The sequence below is a fragment of the Entelurus aequoreus genome, linkage group LG16 (genome assembly GCF_033978785.1).
Source record: "Entelurus aequoreus isolate RoL-2023_Sb linkage group LG16, RoL_Eaeq_v1.1, whole genome shotgun sequence".
Lineage (NCBI taxonomy): Eukaryota > Metazoa > Chordata > Actinopteri > Syngnathiformes > Syngnathidae > Entelurus > Entelurus aequoreus.
The window spans coordinates 52,212,078-52,231,376 of NC_084746.1; the positions used below are offsets into that span (position 1 = coordinate 52,212,078).

The 19,299-nt window shown below is 39.3% G+C and overlaps 1 protein-coding gene across 1 annotated transcript in view; it reads left to right on the forward strand.

The window, feature by feature from the left end:
- Positions 1 to 19,299, forward strand: part of vapal (VAMP (vesicle-associated membrane protein)-associated protein A, like) — a 36,141-nt gene that overhangs the window by 10,476 nt on the left and 6,366 nt on the right. The window contains exon 2 of the mRNA XM_062023304.1: positions 10,423 to 10,575. Coding sequence (XP_061879288.1) covers positions 10,423 to 10,575 — 153 coding nt within the window. The remainder of the gene's footprint in view (positions 1 to 10,422; positions 10,576 to 19,299) is intronic.

Below are 19,299 nucleotides of genomic sequence, written 5' to 3' on the forward strand. Positions count from 1 at the left end.
TATTTTTGCTGAAAGGATTTAGTATAGAACAACGACGATAAAGATTGCAACTTTTGGTATCTGATAAAAAAAAGGCTTGCACCTACCGGAAGTAGCGTGACGTAGTCAGTTGAACATATACGCAAAGTTCCCTATTGTTTACAATGATGGCCGCATGAAGTGAGAGAGATTCGGACCGAGAAAGCGACAATTTCCCCATTAATTTGAGCGAGGATGAAAGATTTGTGGATGAGTAAAGTGCAAGTGAAGGACTAGTGGGGAGTTGAAGCTATTCAGATAGGGAAGATGCTGTGAGAGCCGAGGGTGACCTGATATTCAGCTGGGAATGACTACAACAGTAAATAAACACAAGACATATATATACTCTATTAGCCACAACACAACCAGGCTTATATTTAATATGCCACAAATTAATCCTGCATAAAAACACCTGCGTGTTTGTTATGCTAGCTCCTAGCTCCTCTGCTAGCTCCTAGCTCCATAGAACACGCCAATACAATTCAAACACCTGATCAACACACACAATCACTCAGCCCAAAAGACAGTTTACCTAACCCAAGGTTCATAAAGCTTATATATTTTTAAAAAGTTACGTACGTGACGCGCACATACGGTCAAGTTATCGAATGTTTAGCAGCCAAGGCTGCATACTCACGGGACCTGATATTCAGCTGGGAATGACTACAACAGTAAATAAACACAAGACATATATATACTCTATTAGCCACAACACAACCAGGCTTATATTTAATATGCCACAAATTAATCCTGCATAATAACACCTGCGTGTTTGTTATGCTAGCTCCTAGCTCCTCTGCTAGCTCCTAGCTCCATAGAACACGCCAATACAATTCAAACACCTGATCAACACACACAATCACTCAGCCCAAAAGACCGTTCACCTAACCCAAGGTTCATAAAGCTTATATATTTTTAAAAAGTTACGTACGTGACGCGCACGTAAGGTACGGTACGTGTTATGCTAGCTCCTAGCTCCTCTGCTAGCTCCTAGCTCCATAGAACACGCCAATACAATTCAAACACATGATCAACACACACAATCACTCAGCCCAAAAGACCGTTCACCTAACCCAAGGTTCATAAAGCTTATATATTTTAAAAAAGTTACGTACATACGCAAAAAAAAGCCAAAGCTGCATACTCACAGTAGCACGTCTGCGTCTTTGTCATCCAAATCAAAGTAATCCTGGTAAGAGTCTGTGTTGTCCCAGTTCTCTACAGGCGTCTGTGTATCCAAATCAAAAGTCCTCCTGGTTAGAGTCTCTGTTATCCGAGTTCTTCCATCTTGACTGCATCTTTCGGGAATGTAAACAAAGAAGCGCCGGCTGTGTACTGTTGTGGCTGACTACGTTCGAAAAATACGTCCATTTCGCACCGACAACTTTCTTCTTTGCTTGCTTGGCTTCCTTCTCCATAATGCAATGAACATGATTGAAACAGATTCACGAACACAGATGTCCAGAATACTGTGGAATTATGAAATGAAAACAGAGCTATTTCGTATTGGCTTCAATGTGGAAGGCATACCCGTGTTCGCCGGGCCACGTCACACGCATACGTCATCCTCAGAGGCGTTTCGAACCGGAAGTTTAGCGGCAAATTTTAAATGTCACTTTATAAGTTAACCCGGCCGTATTGGCATGTGTTATAATGTTAAGATTTCATCATTGATATATAAACTATCAGACTGCGTGGTCGGTAGTAGTGGGTTTCAGTAGGCCTTTAAGTTCAGAGTCCCCATGTTTTGTGAAAGTACTGTGCCTAAAAGGTGATTGACGGAGATTGAGGAAGTGTTGTGTGTGAGAAAAAGGTCTGTGCACGAGAAAGATTGTGTCGGAATTGAACCTGTTAGCACAAGATTGGCAATAAAAGTTAAAGTGTTGTACTTTGTGACTTCTTAATAACACAGCGAGCTGAAAATCAAAACATTTAGTCATTTTTTTTAAAGTAGCGAACTAGGGCTGGGCGATATGGCCTTTTTTTAATATCGCGATATTTTTAGGCCATATCGCGATACACGATATATATCTCGATATTTTGCCTTAGCCTTGAATGAACACTTGATGCATATAGTCACAGCAGTATGATGATTCTATGTGTCTACATTAAAACATTGTTGTTCATACTGCATTAATATATGCTACTTTTAAACTTTCATGCAGAGAGGGCAATCACAACTAAGTCAATGTAGCAAAAGTGTATTTATTAAACAGTTTTTAAGCAGTGGCACAAACATTCATGTCATTTCCAAAACAGAAAGTGCAAGATTGTCAGAGACATTTTAAAACAAGCTATTATGATGTCACTAAGATGACTTATCAAAACAACACTAAATTAAATTGCACTTTTAGTACAGAACGCCACTACAATAGTTTAAAACATGATGTCACACAAGATATTTCAATACGTGTCACATAAAAATGAGCTGCATATCAAATAGTATATGTCCTACGGGTGTTGATCTGGAAATAGTTGCTTCGGCATTTATTTGGTGTGGCACAGAACGGAGATGTTGACATGTAAAGACATATTCCCGCTTGAAGCCAAACCACCGCCAGCCGTGCTGTTTTTCTTGGGAATTAATCATTCATCCATTTGTTGCCAGATTCGCACCTTCTTTCTCTCGTATTACCACTCAAACCACACCGTTAGCTGTTAGCATCACAGCTAACGTTACCATGTCGCTACCTGTCTGCTCCGCGGGAGCGTGTGACGTTGCTCACGTGACAGTATGTGACGTATGTAAGAAGGTGCGCTTGTTTTATGTCTCTGTGAGAAGGAGAGACAGGAAAGAGTGACAAACACATGCAGTTTAATGCCCCGCAGCTAAAAGCAACTGCGTGAAAACGTATACTCAAATATCACGATAGTCATTTTCTATATCGCACAGAGACAAACCCGCGATATATCGAGTATGTCGATATATCGCCCAGCCCTATAGCGAACCGAGATATTAAGTACACAATATCAGTGTGCATGCAAATGTTCAATTACTGTTTTCTTGGAACAATGCGATAATTAGTTTATTTCAAGAACAATGTCTGAACCCTCTTCGGCAAAAACTGACCAATCACAGCTCTGCGGTCTGCATCGCTGCGGATGCAAAGCTATCATTTTTGGGAGGTGCATGTCAGGATCTGCGGGAGGCAAGACAGGGTCGCTTACCCAAGCTAAATAATGAGAGGGTATTTTTTTTGTGGTAGGTCACATGCCGTCAATGCTCCCTGTGCATTAATCAACTGATCAGATTAAATGAATGCTAATGTCCGATTAAATGAATGAAGTCATCAGACTGGCTGCATTAACCAAACAGAAGCAGAGCAACACATGATTTTTTTTTATTGATGTCCTTTGCTTGCCAACCTTCCTCAACATACTCCTCAATTGAAATGTAACCCAATCATGCACCTATTCCATTAGCAGCCTGGTAGCCTATTTCTTCCGTGTTGAATGGGACATTTAGCATGACAAATGTTTGCCAAGTAACGCGAGCTGAAGGAACATGTCCCCCTGGCAGACACCGAGCTAAATCGGTCTGGGCTGCTGCAAGCACTGCTTTGCCTTGTTGAGGCTCTGCTGGGATTCCTCCAGCAAGGAGAGGGGGCAGCCCCTCTCACTCCTATTTTTAGACCAACAGGATGGGCCCCCGGGGGACCCGAACTTGGCTTCCATGCAGCAAGATGAGCCAAGGTGGCATCTCAGGGTTAGGTAATAGATGGAGGAAGTGTGGGCGACTGTGGTGAACGTACATGCTCATAGTCTTACTTTCACTTATGATGTTCACTCTTTTTTTTTGCTACAGGCAACTTCTTCTGTGCTTTTTGCCCGTTGTTCATGCTGGGCTCTTCTCTACTCTTTATTAATGCGTGTCCACTGCCAAGTGTACCTCTATTCGCAAAAATAAACACCCCTGCTAACTGGGGTCGCGCGATATAGACGACAGGGTTTCCCTACATGTATTGATCGTGGCGCGCAATCACGGCAAGGTAAAATCAAACAAATTAAATCAATATAGTGTCACTCCCTGCCAATGGGTGAAGATGCAAAGAAAAAGGCTCTGCTTTTGATACCGGGGGTTTGATCAATTTGAAGATTTTTGAACCACTGATTTGTGATCACGGCCATAGGTAGGGAATTATCGATTTCGATGCCATTATCGAACCGATTCCTTATCGATTATCTTATCGAATCCAGATGTATATGGGGGAAAAACCAACACTTGGTTTAACAAAAACGTACTTATTTTTTAAGAAAAATAAAAAATAAAAAAAATAAATATTGACTGTTAGTTTTTTTGATTGATTGATTGATTGACACTTTTATTAGTAGAATGCACAGTGCAATACATATTCCGTACAATTGACCACTACATGTTAACACCCGAATAAGTTTTTCAACTTGTTTAAGTCGGGGTCCACTTAAATTGATTCATTATACAGACATATACTATCATCATAATACAGTCATCACATAAGATAATCGTCAGAGTATATACATTGAATTATTTACAATCCGGGGTGAGGGATGTGGAGGGGGGGGTTAGGTTTGGTTGATATCAACACTTCAGTCATCAATAATTGCATCATCAGAGAATTGGACATTGACTGACTTGGTAGGAGATGTACAGCAAGTAGTGGACATAGAGAGAGAGAGATATCAGAAAGCATAACAAGTATCTACATTTAAAGATTAAAGTACCAATGATTGTCACACACACACTAGATGTGGTGAAATTTGTCCTCTGCATTTGTTGATTATTTACATTTGATTATTTACAATCCGGGGAGGTAGGATGTGGAAGGGAGGGTGTTAGTTTAGGGTTGAAGTTGCCTGGAGGTGTGGGCCACCTAAGAAAAATACATTCAGGGAAAATCCCACATTCATTTGTATTATTTATTAAACAGACCTGCAAACTCTGGAGTGGTGTAGGCTACAAGATAACGTTAACGTTATCAGACACATACAAAAAGGCTAACGTTAACCACTGACTATGCTTAGGTAACGTTAGTCTAGCTAACATTACTGCAGTCTTGGTTGACATAAGAGGTAACTTTATTTTAGCCTAAATGCTACAAGTAAACAGATATGGAAATGAACCGGCAACAGTTAACGTTAGTTACTTACCGGCACTATCACTGGGACTGAAGGTTGAAGCAGAGGAAGAGGGGCGTGCTTCGTCATCTCTGTTGCTGCTTCTCGATGTGTCGACACGTTTCTCTAACCTTCCGGTTATGTACGGCCTGAACCTGTTTCAACATGTTTGTTGTACTGCTCCCCCTACAGGAAAGCGAAGCCTGGCAATAATTGCAGATAGCCGTTTCCTCGTCGTATTTCTTAGTAAAGTGAAGCCATGCCTTGGAGCGTTTTTTCCGGTCCATTGTTGCTGCTTCTGTATTTGCCGCCGAATGACTGAGCTACGTCATTTCCTGTGACGTGCCACATGACATTTCCTGTGACACGGGATTCGTTCCCAGGGATTCGAATAAAGAACCAAATCTTTTTCTTTACTACAGCGGCTTCGATAACTGGAACGGTTTTTCAAAAAGGGATTCGAATCCATTGAATCGGTTATTTTCTTATCGAACAATCGGGAGAACCGGTTTTCGAACATCATCCTTAGCCACAGGAGAGTTACCTGGCATCTTCAAACTGCTTTTGGTCCGGTGAGAGGCATTAATTCGCTGAAATAAGGCAAGTTGGAAGAGACTGAAATTCAAAGCAGTTGCCTAGCAACCAGAAGCTACAGCGAGAGTTTGAAGCTGTTTTTAAAGTGCTTAAGACAACAGAGTGATATAAGTTGACAGGCTCAAACCTCAGGTTGATCTCTGAACAACACAAGGTACGAAATTGTTGAAATAAACATTAAAAGTGCCGCAGGTCTCTAAAGATGCAACTGCCATTAGCAAGCTGATACGCGCTGCTAAAGAGGCACTGATGTCAGCGAGCTGCTGCAATGTCAAAATCTAGAAGAAAACTCAAATTTCGAAACTTTCGGTGTCATCTGAATAAAATGAGTCTCTGGACACAGGACACAAGGGGAAGCAAGATTTGACGTTGAATACAGGACTCGAGGGGAAGCAAGACTGGATGCTACAAAAAATAGTCGATGACCTACAAAATGCAAGATTAGATCACAAAGCAGACTTGGGAAGAGTAATAAGAGCACCGATTTACACAAATAAATGGGAAGATAGCGTGGCCTCGCTACTTGCTAATGAAAAGTACAAAAATTAGGAAGAAAAAGTATGATTACAAACCCAAATGTCTTTTTGTGAGAATATTTCAGCTTCAAACCGGATGTGCAATATGAGCCCATCAACACGGAAGAACAAGCAAGAATGTCGCAATGGAAAAAAAAAAAAAAAAGACAATCCGATCTATGCTTTTTCTAACGGGGGGGAATATGCACCTTAAGATGTTCAATATTTATTTAAGTTACATTTTTGGTTACAGAAAGGAGTAGGGCTGCAACAACTAATCGATTAAAATCGATTATAAAAATAGTTGGCGATTAATTTAGTCATCGATTCGTTTGATGTATGCTATGCGCATGCGCAGAGGCAAATTTTATTTTTATATTTTTTTAAATTTATATTTTTTATTTATTTTTTAATAAACCTTTATTTATAAACTGCAACATGTACAAACAGCTGAGAAACAATAAAAATAAGTATGGTGCCAGTATGCTGGTTTTTTTTCAATAAAATACTGGAAAGGATAAAAATGTAGTTTCTCTTTTATCCGATTATTAATCGAAGTAATAATCGACAGATTAATCGATGATCAAATTAATCGTTAGTTGCAGCCCTAGAAAGGAGTCTAATTTTTTTGTTTATCAGAATCAGAATCCTCTTTATTGGCCAAGCATGTAACATTGATTGATTGAGACTTTTATTAGTAGATTGCACAGTACAGTACATATTCCGTACAATTGACCACAAAATGGTAACACTGGAATAAGTTTTTTAACTTGTTTAAGTCCACGTTAATCAATTCATGATAAGGAATTTGACTTTGTATTGTGCTCTTTTTGTTATTTAGGCTAGCAAAGTTATTTACCTTCCAGTACAATGGTAAAAAATTATACAGTAATGAAAAATAGGTTTATATCATTTTAAATTGTTACTTGCATTATTATCATTATTCATTATCGTATTTTAGGATAACATTATAAACACTATAGTTTGTATCAGTTATTTCTTCATTTTAAGAGAATGATGTATAGGGATGGGAATCAAAAATCAGGGGTCGTACTTATCAAGCTTCTTAGAATTACTCCTAAGAAGTCTGCTAAAAGTTGACTTAAGAGTAAATAAATTCTTCGCTGAAAGCTGCACTTAAAAGTTAGTTATCAAGCGTCTTACTCACACTTTCAGCGAAGTGTAGGACTGAATCTTAAGTGTCACACTCAGAGCTGAATTACGACATTACTATGTGCCGTAAACGCAATTTTAGGTGACGTCATTTCTGTGTCCATAGAAATGACCAATCATGGAAGGGAATCCCTTGTCTAAGAATAAAGAAATATCTTGGAAATATTGAAGTGGACAATGGGAGTGTATATTTTGACAATAAACTACAAAATAATATAAATAAATGATAAATGATAAATGGGTTGTACTTGTATAGCGCTTTTCTACCTTCAAGGTACTCAAAGCGCTTTGACAGTATTTCCACATTTACCCATTCACACACACATTCACACACTGATGGCGGGAGCTGCCATGCAAGGCGCTAACCAGCAGCCATCAGAGGCAAAGGGTGAAGTGTCTTGCCCAAGGACACAACGGACGTGACTAGGAAGGTAGAAGGTGGGAATTGAACCCCAGTAACCAGCAACACTCCGATACAAAACAAACTAGTCTACGCCGGCACTCACGCTACCGCTCCCTCTCTTCTCTCGCCCACACACTCACTGACGTCACTCACCTCACGGCCACACACATACGCTACTGTCATAACATTTTCTTTCCAATTCATTAATTAGGCAACTAATTTGAAACTGGTGTGGGTGGCTCTATATATACTAGCCCACTGCAGACACATGCAGAAATCAACAAGGAATCGAAAAGTATTAAATCTTTGACAAAAATAATATCCGCTCTGTCTAAACGATACCGTTTGATCAGCTGCTCGTCATAAAAAAAAAACAAAAACATTGTTCCGTTCCCTGAACGTTGGCGCACGTCTCTCTCGCCTCAGTGCCATCCCCTGCTGGCAACTCCTAACCACTTGAGACACCTCTGAAGGTCTCTTAAATATCGTGGAGAGTAGGAGTGATTCTTAGACTTAAGAACGTTGATAAAAAGCTTTTATTCTTAAGTTTGAGAGTAGGACTAAATTTCGCAAATTCTCAGGACTTAAGTGTAAAATGGCACTCTAAGAAGCTTGATAAGTACGGCCCCAGTTCTTGTTCAGAACCGGTTCCCAGTGTATATACATTCTTTGGAATTGCTTGCCATTTTTTCAGATGATTCTCTTAACGATTCTTGTGGGTGGGGAGAACAAACACTCTACAGTCTGGCTACATTTAACAAGAAAAGATAGCAACAGCGCTACTTTTATTAATTGCAAGGCTTCTATTTCGTCAAAATGAGTACATACTAGCAATATGCTAAAACGTGCGTGTCTAACCACATCTCAGTCATGGCCACCCGCAGTGTCACGCCTTGCGTCTTATCTCCGTCAACGTGTGAATGTGGCCTTTTGTCAACGCTCACCCAGCTTAAAGCAGCCCGTACAGATCCTTTAATACCTGCAGGCACAAACACTCTATTCATTCTACAACATTTTTTTAACACTTTTTTTTTATCCAATACAACATGATGGAAATCATCAAAACGTCACCAGTGGAAAACCTTTATGAAATGTTTGAAGTCACAGTTGAACTTTCTTGCCATAGAAGCCCAAAAATAAGCGAGCCGCTTAGTTAAGCAATAAAACACCGGCCTCATTGTATGGCGTTAATTTAGCCTCCTTTGTGTTTCCTCATAATTTAAGCACTTCCATGTTGAATAAGCAGTCTTAACATTCACTCGTGCATGATGTGTAGCCATGCTAAACACCAGCATCAATGTTACATATTCTGACTTAGTTTGTGGAATAGAAATAACATTCATTAGATCTAGGGGTGTAACAGTACGTGTATTTGTATTGAGCCATTTCGGTAAGGGGGTTCCGTTTCCGTTCGGAGGTGTACCGAACGAGTTTCCACAAGGACATATTAAGTAGCGCAAGTTGTGTAAACAATGCACACCGAGGCACAACACACGGCATGCTAGCAGCTAACGGGCTACAATAGACTGACCATACGTCCTCTTTTCACCGGACATGTCCTCTTTTGCGGAGCTGTCAGGGCGGAGTTTCTTAAATGCCTCAAATGTCCGGCATTTTGAGTTAGGGCTGCGTGTATTTTCAATGTACGTTCAGGGTTAAGAAGGGGTTAAAAACAAAACATTGTGCGTGCAGCAGCATTGGTGAGGGAGGGGCAGAGACAGTGAGAGAGAGAGAGTTATGATAAACGCGCATGCGTCGCCAGGCTCTGCTTTTTATCCATAGATTTATCACATATAATTTTTTATTATCTATAGCAGGGGTGTCAAAAGTGTGCCCCGGAGGCCATTTGCGGCCCACAGCTAATATTTTAAAGGCCCACGGCACATTCTAAAAATACTATTCAAATCAACAAAAACATAACAAAAGTGAAATAAAAAAGCTTAAAGGTGAAATGTAATTTAGAAAAAGTTGCAATGTTGACTAATAAAACAAAGCTGCTTTTTTTTCCTTTCAAACTGTCATTGCTCAAAACATAATATTGAATCAAAATCAATGTTATCATGAATTATTGACCTATCCAAGGTTCCCATTACTTCACATCAAATATTCCACTAAGAAAAATATTTTTGGTGGAAGATTTTGCAAATTTGGTAAATAAATAACCCCAAAATTTATATTTTGTTGTTTTCTTAAATGAACCGAACCGTGACCTCTAAACCGAGGTACTTACCAAACCGAAATTTTTGTGTACCGTTACACCCCTAATTAGATCACGAGAATAAATGAAAAAAAAAACTCATTATGATGCCGTTTGTTACTTTTAATAATATTAGTAAATGAAAGTTGAAAGGTAAGTCATGAGGTCAGGCTAATGGGAAGCAAACTCCTATCACAAGATGCTCAAGCAAGTGTTGTAAGTGACCACGTCTGACTCATGCCCAACATGTCTCTATTTCATTATTCACTCCCATCCTGTCCACCTAATCCACTTCTTTTTTTACCTTCTATGCCAACCTTTTCTTCTTTCAAAGTAAAGTATATTTTGCTTTAGCATTGAAATGCAATACATTAAGTGTTCATTCTAGCAGATGTTGATGCTAACCTCATGGTCTTTGTGTCCACCAGGTCCCTTCACAGATGTCGTCACCACCAGCCTCAAACTGAAGAACCCCTCCGACAAAAGAGTATGTTTCAAAGTCAAGACGACGGCGCCGCGCAGGTACTGCGTGCGGCCCAACAGCGGTGTCATCGAGGCGGGCGCCACCGTCAGCATCTCTGGTACGTTTCTGATCTTGACTGTTAAGATTCCATATTCCAACTAAATCTCAACAACTTCAAAATAAGTATCAGAGGTATGGCTGGGCGATGTGGCAAAAAAAATTATTACGATTAATTTTTCCATGTCATCCGATCTCGATTAACATCACAATTATTTAAAAAAAATTTAAGTTGGATTGTCCCGTGCAGGATTATAGCGAATACTGTTGCATCCCTACTGTTTACTAATGCACTATCTTGTAACAGACATTTTGATTGAGGTAATACCGTATTTTTCGGACTATAAGGCGCTCTTAAAATCCTTTCATTTTCTCAAAAATCGACAGTGCGCCTTATAACCCGGGGCACCTAATGTACGGAATAATTCTGGTTGTGCTTACCGACCTCAGAGCTATTTTATTTGGTACATGGTGTAATGGTAAGTGTGACCAGTAGATGGCAGTCACATATAAGAGCTACATGTAGACTTAAAGATGACACCAGTAAACAACACCAAAACCTTTATTTGTATTCCTTAACTACTTGTATACATCAGTGCTTCTCACCAGTGTTTGGCAAGCGGTGACCCAGATTGTGGAGTTTTTAAAAACTCAAATACTTTAGCAAATTAGAATACAATTACATTAAAGTGCAGTTTGAATTTGAGGTGCTGTAAAATGTGTACCAACACATAAATCAAGTTAAATGATTATTTCAGGAACAAAATGATTTTTATCCACAAACTCTATAATGATTTGAAAACAGTGTCTGTATGCAGAGTTATTTAGTACATGTTACATCAGAGGATTGGAATTTTTGCAGACACATAAACAAAAAGTCTGGTTGAAAAATGTTTAGATATAAAAATACCTTTTTCTGGTTTAATTAGTGGGTGTGTTTATTCTCCTAGTCGGGACTAATAAGGACTCCTGTGTGTGCCTGCAAGTCCGCATTCAGGGCAGGATTACTGGTGCATTGCAGCAGACAGTGAAACTAAAGCCAGCCGCTGCTCCTTCTAAATGATGTTTCAACTTATATGCTAGCACAGGGGTCACCAACATTTTTGAAAGCAAGAGCTACTTCTTGGGTAGTGATTAATGCGAAGGGCTACCAGTTTGATACACACTTAAATAAATTGCCAGAAATAGCCAATTTGCTCAATTTACCTTTAACTCTGTTATTATTAATAATTAATGATATTTACACTTAATTGAACGGTTTAAAAGAGGAAAAAATACGAAAAAAATGACAATTCAATTTTGAAACATAGTTTATCTTCAATTTCGACTCTTTAAAATTCAAAACTCAACCGAAAAAAAGAAGAGAAAAACTAGCTAATTCGAATCTTTTTGAAAACATTAAAAAAATAATTTATGGAACATCATTAGTAATTTTTCCTGATTAAGATTACTTTTAGAATTTTGGTGACATATTTTAAATAGGTTAAAATCCAATCTACACTTTGTTAGAATATATAACAAATTGGACCAAGCTATATTTCTAACAAAGACAAATCATTATTTCTTCTAGATTTTCCAAAACAAAAATTTTAAAAGAAATTCAAAAGACTTTGAAATAAGATTTAAATTTGATTCTACAGATTTTCTAGATTTGCCAGAATATTTTTTTTGAATTTTAATCATAATAAGTTTAAAGAGATATTTCACAAATATTCTTCGTCGAAAAAACAGAAGCTAAAATGAAGAATTAAATTAAAATGTATTTATTATTCTTTACAATAAAAAAAAATAATTATTTGAACATTGATTTAAATTGTCAGTAAGGAAGAGGAAGGAATTTAAAAGGTATATGTGTTTAAAAATCCTAAAATCATTTTTAAGGTTGGATTTTTTATCTAAAATTGTCTTTCTGAAAGTAATAAGAATCAAAGTAAAACAATTAATGAATTTATTTAAACAAGTGAAGACCAAGTCTTTAAAATATTTTCTTGGATTTTCAAATTCTATTTGAGTTTTGTCTCTCTTAGAATTAAAAATGTCGGGCAAAGTGAGACCAGCTTGCTAGTAAATAAATAACATTTAAAAAATAGAGGCAGCTCACTGGTAAGTGCTGCTATTTGAGCTATTTTTAGAACAGGCCAGCGGGCTACTCATCTGGTCCTTACGGGCTACCTGGTGCCCGCGGGCACCGCGTTGGTGACCCCTGTGCTAGTGTCAGTCATACTTCTTTATTTTGTTATTCTGGGTTGCACTTCCAGCTGTGTAAGGAGGAAGAGGCACAATGCTGATTGAACATTAATTATGTCGTGACAAGCCTGATTTTCGCACGGTAGAGCGGGAGGCCGCGCACATACACGGACACACTTTCATACAAACACACACGTTCCCAGACACACACAGGATCACAGTCAATAAAGGTCGATTAATCTATCTATCTGTGTTGGCCCTGCGATGAGGTCGCGACTTTTCCAGGTTGTACCCTGCCTTCAGCCTGAATGCAGCTGGGATAGGCTCCAGCCCCCCTGTTATCCAGAGAGGGACAAGCGGTAGAGAATGCATGGATGGATGCACAAAATGGGTGGTGTGGCCCAGTTGGTAGAGCGGTCCTGCCAGCAACTTGAGGGTTCCAGGTTCAATACCCGCTCCCGCCTGTCATGATCCATGGCCCGGATCATGTTTTGTTATTTTCTGTTAGTTTTGGACTCCCTCAGTTCCTGTTTTGTGCACCCTTGAGTTTGTTTTACTTACCATGGTTGCTTATTATTTTCACCCGCCTCTGATTGGTGTTCGGGACGCTTACCTGTTTCCCGAGCAGTAATCAGAGGCATTATTTAAGCCCGCCTTTGCCGGTCAGTCGGCCTGGCTTCTTTGTTTGCTTATGCGACAGTTACGTGAGTATTCCTTGTCTTCTAAGTGTTAGCCTTAGCTTCGAGTGCGATCGGCACGTTTTTCCTCTGGCTTGTTTTCAGTTTTTGGTACTTGTTTGAGTTCTACGAATAAATCATGTTCCTACCTGCACGTCCTGTCCGGAGTGGTCCGTCTGCATCCCGGGGGAACGAACCTTGTAGCAAGCTGCGACCCCCGTACGTAACACCGCCATCCTAGTCTCTGCCGTTGTGTCTTTGGGCAAGACAATTTACCCACCTGCTCCCAGTGCCACCCACACTGGTTTAAATGTAGCTTTAAGGTGTAGATGTAAAGCGCTTTGAGTCTCTAGAGAAAAGTGCTATATAAATACAATTCACCTCACACACTGGGCGCATCCAGTGATGCGTTTATAGCCACAAAAACTGTAACTACCAGGTCGGCACACTGAGGTTCACACGCAGCCAATCAATGTCGTTAACAGCGTCGGAGCCTCTTGCTCTTTTGCAGGTTAGTTTATAGCAGCAGAGTTAGTAGAGTTAAAGGCCTACTGAAAGCCACTACTAGCGACCACGCAGTCTGATAGTTTATATATCAATGATGAAATCTTAACATTGCAACACATGCCAATACGGCCGGGTTAACTTATAAAGTGACATTTTAAATTTCCCGGGGAACTTCCGGTTGAAAACGTCTATGTATGATGACGTTTGCGCGTGACGTCAATGGTTGAAGCTGAAGTATTGGGACACATTGTATCTCAATACAAACAGCTCTGTTTTCATCGCAAAATTCCACAGTATTCTGGACATCTGTGTTGGTGAATCTTTTGCAATTTGTTTAATGAACAATGGAGACTGCAAAGAAGAAAGCTGTAGGTGGGATCGGTGTATTAGCGGCTGGCTGCGGCAACACAACCAGGAGGACTTTGAGTTGGATAGCAGACGCGCTATCAGACGCTAGCCGCCGACCGCATCGATGATCGGGTGAAGTCCTTCGTCGCGCCGTCGATCGCTGGAACGCAGGTGAGCATGGGTGTTGATGAGCAGATGAGGGCTGGCGTAGATGGAGCGCTAATGTTTTTATCATAGCTCTGACGAGGTCCCGTAGCTAAGTTAGCTTCAATGGCGTCGTTAGCAACAGCATTGCTAGGCTTCGACAGGCGGCACAGCATTAACCGTGTAGTTACAGGTCTAGTGTTTGGTTTGGTGTGTCCTGATAGTAGTATTGTTGATCTGCTGTCTATCCTTCCAGTCAGGGGCTTATTTCTATTGTTTCTATCTGCATTTAAGCACGATGCTAGCACGTTAGCTCCGTAGCTAAAGTGCTTCACCGATGTATTGTTGTAGAGATAAAAGTCACTGTGAATGTCCATTTTGCGTTCTCGACTCTCATTTTCAAGAGGATATAGTATCCGAGGTGGTTTAAAATACAAATCCGTGATCCACAATAGAAAACGGAGAAAGTGTGGAAGCCAATGAGCCCTTGTACCTAAGTTACGGTCAGAGTGAAAAAAGATGCGTCCTGCACTGCACTCTAGTCCTTCACTCTCACGTTCCTCATCCACAAATCTTTCATCCTCGCTCAAATTAATGGGGTAATCGTCGCTTTCTCGGTCCGAATCTCTCTCACTGCTGGTGTAAACAATGTGCAAATGTGAGGAGCCTTTCAACCTGCGACGTCACGCTACTTCCGGTACAGGCAAGGCTTTTTTATCAGCGACCAAAAGTTGCGAACTTTATCGTCGATGTTCTCTACTAAATCCTTTCAGCAAAAATATGGCAATATCGCGAAATGATCAAGTATGACACATAGAATGGATCTGCTATCCCCGTTTAAATAAAACAATTTCATTTCAGTAGGCCTTTAAATACTACACGCTAACTCTTATTTTGGCAAAACTAACGGGCACCACATACATTTACACCCAAACTGCACAATCACATTTTTCCTTATTCTATTGCAGTGGTTCTCAAAACTTTTTTTTTTACCAAATACCACCTCTGGAAATACCTGTCTCTCCTAAGTACCAACATGATGACAAACATTTAAATACAGTAGCGTAATAGGCCTATGTATTCATTAAAAATACAGCAGAAGTTTTATTAAACAAGTATATTTAATATTCTTGACCCCTGTAACATTACACACAGTTTGAACAGTAACACTGTGTTTAAATATAGGAGAATAAAACACTGTACTCTAGGGGAACTGCACTTTTTTATTTTTTTATTTTGCTTATCGTTAACAATCATGGGAGACAAGAACGCATGTCTTTTATTTTTAGGATCCTAAAGACGTGCTTGCAAAATGCGGATAATGGCAGTCACTTTTGTAGCCTTCAAAACCCTCCAATATTTTATATACACGCTGCAAGATGAGGTGGCAACTTCCGCTCGAATGCAGCTGGGATAGGCTCTAGCCACCCTCACGACCCTGAGAGGGACAAGCGGTAGAAAATGAATGGTTGGATGCAAGTAAATATATAATGTAGCAACAGACACATTCATAACAATATGTAATATGTTCAATATTGACCATATTTTGGTCCTTTTATGCATTACCGGAATTTATTTCCTCAGCGCATTTATCTTTGTTTCCATAGCAGCGCACTTCTGACTTCCAGCAACAAATGTGTTCCTACTTCCAGAAACAGGCGTGTGTGTGTGTTGTATTAATGGCAGTCTTGGTAACAGACAACAAAGACAATTATTTTTTGGACAAGTGAGTATTCACGACCATATCTTTTTGAACCTGAATATAGTGAGGGTGAACTGCTGCTTATGGAAGCCAGGGTGAAACGTTGGAGCAGATGTAAGACAAAAGATTGAGGTCAGCGTGACTTATTTGTATTCATTTGAAAGGGACAGTACAATTAAACATTGCTACCCATAGGTAACCGATGTCAAAGTACATGAAGCTTCTAGCCACAGGCTAATTTGCAACCTTTGTCCCTGGTTAGGCTTTTAAAGAAAGGTGAAAAACACATACAAGATAATTAAGACATGTACAAAATAAAAAAACATTGAAAATAATAATTGGCCCCATTTGTCCATACTAGGTCCAGTTCTAGTGCTCATACTTCTGATTTTCCTTAACCTCTTAAGGCCCAAGCTGTTTGTTTACATGCTTTTTTTTATTTCTCTTTGCTATTTGGGCTCATTGGACCCTAATTAGAATTAAAAACTAAGAATCATCTTTTGATATGATGTACTTAGTCCATAAGTACACAAACGTGTACTTCATGTTTAGTGACATGCTAATTCTTATTTTTACACTTTTTCTTTCCAAATTCCATTGTATGTTATACTCTTCTGACACCACCAGATGGCAGTATAAGTGTCCACATAAGTCAATTCAATTCAGTAGTGTATAGGGATGATGTTTGATAAGGAATTATCGAGTTTGAGCCTATTATCGAATCCTCTTATCGAACCAATTCCTTATCAATTCTCTTATGGAGTCCAGATAGGTTGTTGTATATGGAAAAAAACACACAATATTTGGTTTAACAAAAGCTCACTTTTATTATATAAGAAAAAAATAAAATCTAATAAATAAATAAATATTGACTGTTACCCACCTAAAAAAATAAAATAAAATAAATAAATATTGACTGTTGTTACCCAAAGTATATTAAGTGGGATTTTTCAGAAAAACAAATATATACAGTAACACAAAAACAAGCTGTCTCTGTGATCACTATAGGTGTATAAATAATAATATAGTGTTAAATAAAATCAGTCCCTTGGGCACAAAACTGAAAATAATACAGCTCTCCAAAAAGTGCACTTCTGCTGCTATTTGACATAACTGTTTGTTATGATGCTTTGACATTTTTGCACTTTATTTCTTTATTGAAAGAAAATTCTATGAAGAGAAAAGTTGTTTGCAAATGTGGTTACAATGCTAAAAAATGAAAAGTTAAAGCTAAAAAAAGAGATACACTTTATTGAGTTAACATTATTTCTTTATGGGGGAAAAATGTTATGAGCTAGGGAATATAACAACTACACTACCCATCATGCAACGGGAGTGACGAGCATGCGCGGTAGCCCTGAAAAGTGTTGCATGTTGCCACGCTGTGAAAGTAAACGTCAAGAACTCAGCCAACACGCCTCGTCTGCATTATTTATAATTAGACAGACAACACATCTACAGTGTGATTTTGTAACGTTTACAAGGAAAGAAAAACAAAAGTTAAAAAAGGGAGATATGTTGTATATATATGTATGTGCTGCAGTGTTGTATATATATGTATGTGCTGCGGTGTCATATATGTTGTATATATATGTATGTGCTGCAGTGTTGTATATATATGTATGTGCTGCGGTGTTGTATATATATGTATGTGCTGCGGTGTCATATATGTTGTATATATATGTATGTGCTGCAGTGTTGTATATATATGTATGTGCTGCAGTGTTGTATATATATGTATGTGCTGCAGTGTTGTATATATATGTATGTGCTGCAGTGTTGTATATATATGTATGTGCTGCGGTGTTGTATATATATGTATGTGCTGCGGTTGTTTTAAGAACGTTGTGACAGCTGCCGTAAAGGAGGTGCGTTGCTAGCCTGGTTGCTATGTTTCCGGTGGGTCGTAAAAGTGTTGGTCATGTGTTTTACCCTGCTCAAATCTCTCAGTAAAGTTATTCGATGGATTATAGCTTTTGTTTTGAACTTTATTACACCTTGGAGCGCTTTTTCCCGTCCATTGTTTTCCTGCTTTCGCTATCTGCGCCTAATGACTGAGCTACATGACGTCATTTATTGTGATGTCCCACGGAGCATTTCTGGTCGGGACGGGATTCGAATAAAGAATCAACTCTTTTCCTTTACTATAGTGGTCTCGATAACGGGTACCGGTTCTCAAAAAGGGATTCGAGTCCGAGGACTCGGTTCTTTTCTTATCAAACAACCGGGAAAACCGGTTTCGAGTATCATCCCTAGTAGTGTACACAATTTTGGAAATAAGAGCTAAAAGGTGCTGTCCACGCATGTGGCCACTAAGCCTTTAGAGGTTTTAAGCCACTTTTTCAGTTTTGTGGAGAAAAGTTGAATGTCCAACTGTGACTTCAACTCCAGTGGCAAAGAGTTCCACAGATGTGAGGCCTTCACTGAGAACGCAGAGTCGTCCGGCACCTTCTCACTCTACAGTTCAAGTTCAAGTTAAACTTTAACTTGAACTTTAAGTTAAAGTACCAATGATTGTGACACACTCTAGGTGTGGTAAAATGTGTCCTCTGCATTTGACCCATCCCCTTGTTCCCCTTGTGAGCAGCACCCGTGAATCATTTTGGGGATTTAACCCCCAATTCCATCCCTTGATGCTGAGTGCCAAGCAGGGAGGTAATGGCTCCCATTTTTATAGTCTTTGGTATGACTCGGCCAGGGTTTGAACTCACGACCTACCGATCTCAGGGCGGACACTCTAACCACTAAGCCACTGAGTAGGTTGTAAGTCCGCACTCCTTCCCGACTGTATCTTTGTATTTTTTACACATACATCAGGTACTAATCCTTTAAGACACTTAAGAATAGATTAAAAAAAAGAGAAATTAATACAATTATCAAAACTCATCATGTTTTATTTTGGGTTAATATGGCAGTGATGATGCGTCATTGGTCAAATATATTTAGTGTTTGTTCATATAAGGACAACAGAGGCTTAACTACACATTTGGTGGCCTGTCCGCAGACGACGGCACGATAAGACACATCAATGTGGACATTGGAGCCATGACATGCAGACATAAATGGTGTGCTTACTTACTCAAAGTCCACTTGAAAAAACATCCCTGGCCAGCTGGACCAAACACACAACTCTTACTGCCCATCCAGTGAGTCGATACAACATTGTTAATGATATCAGCACGTCATGCTGGTTCTTACAACTACAAACAACACATGAAAT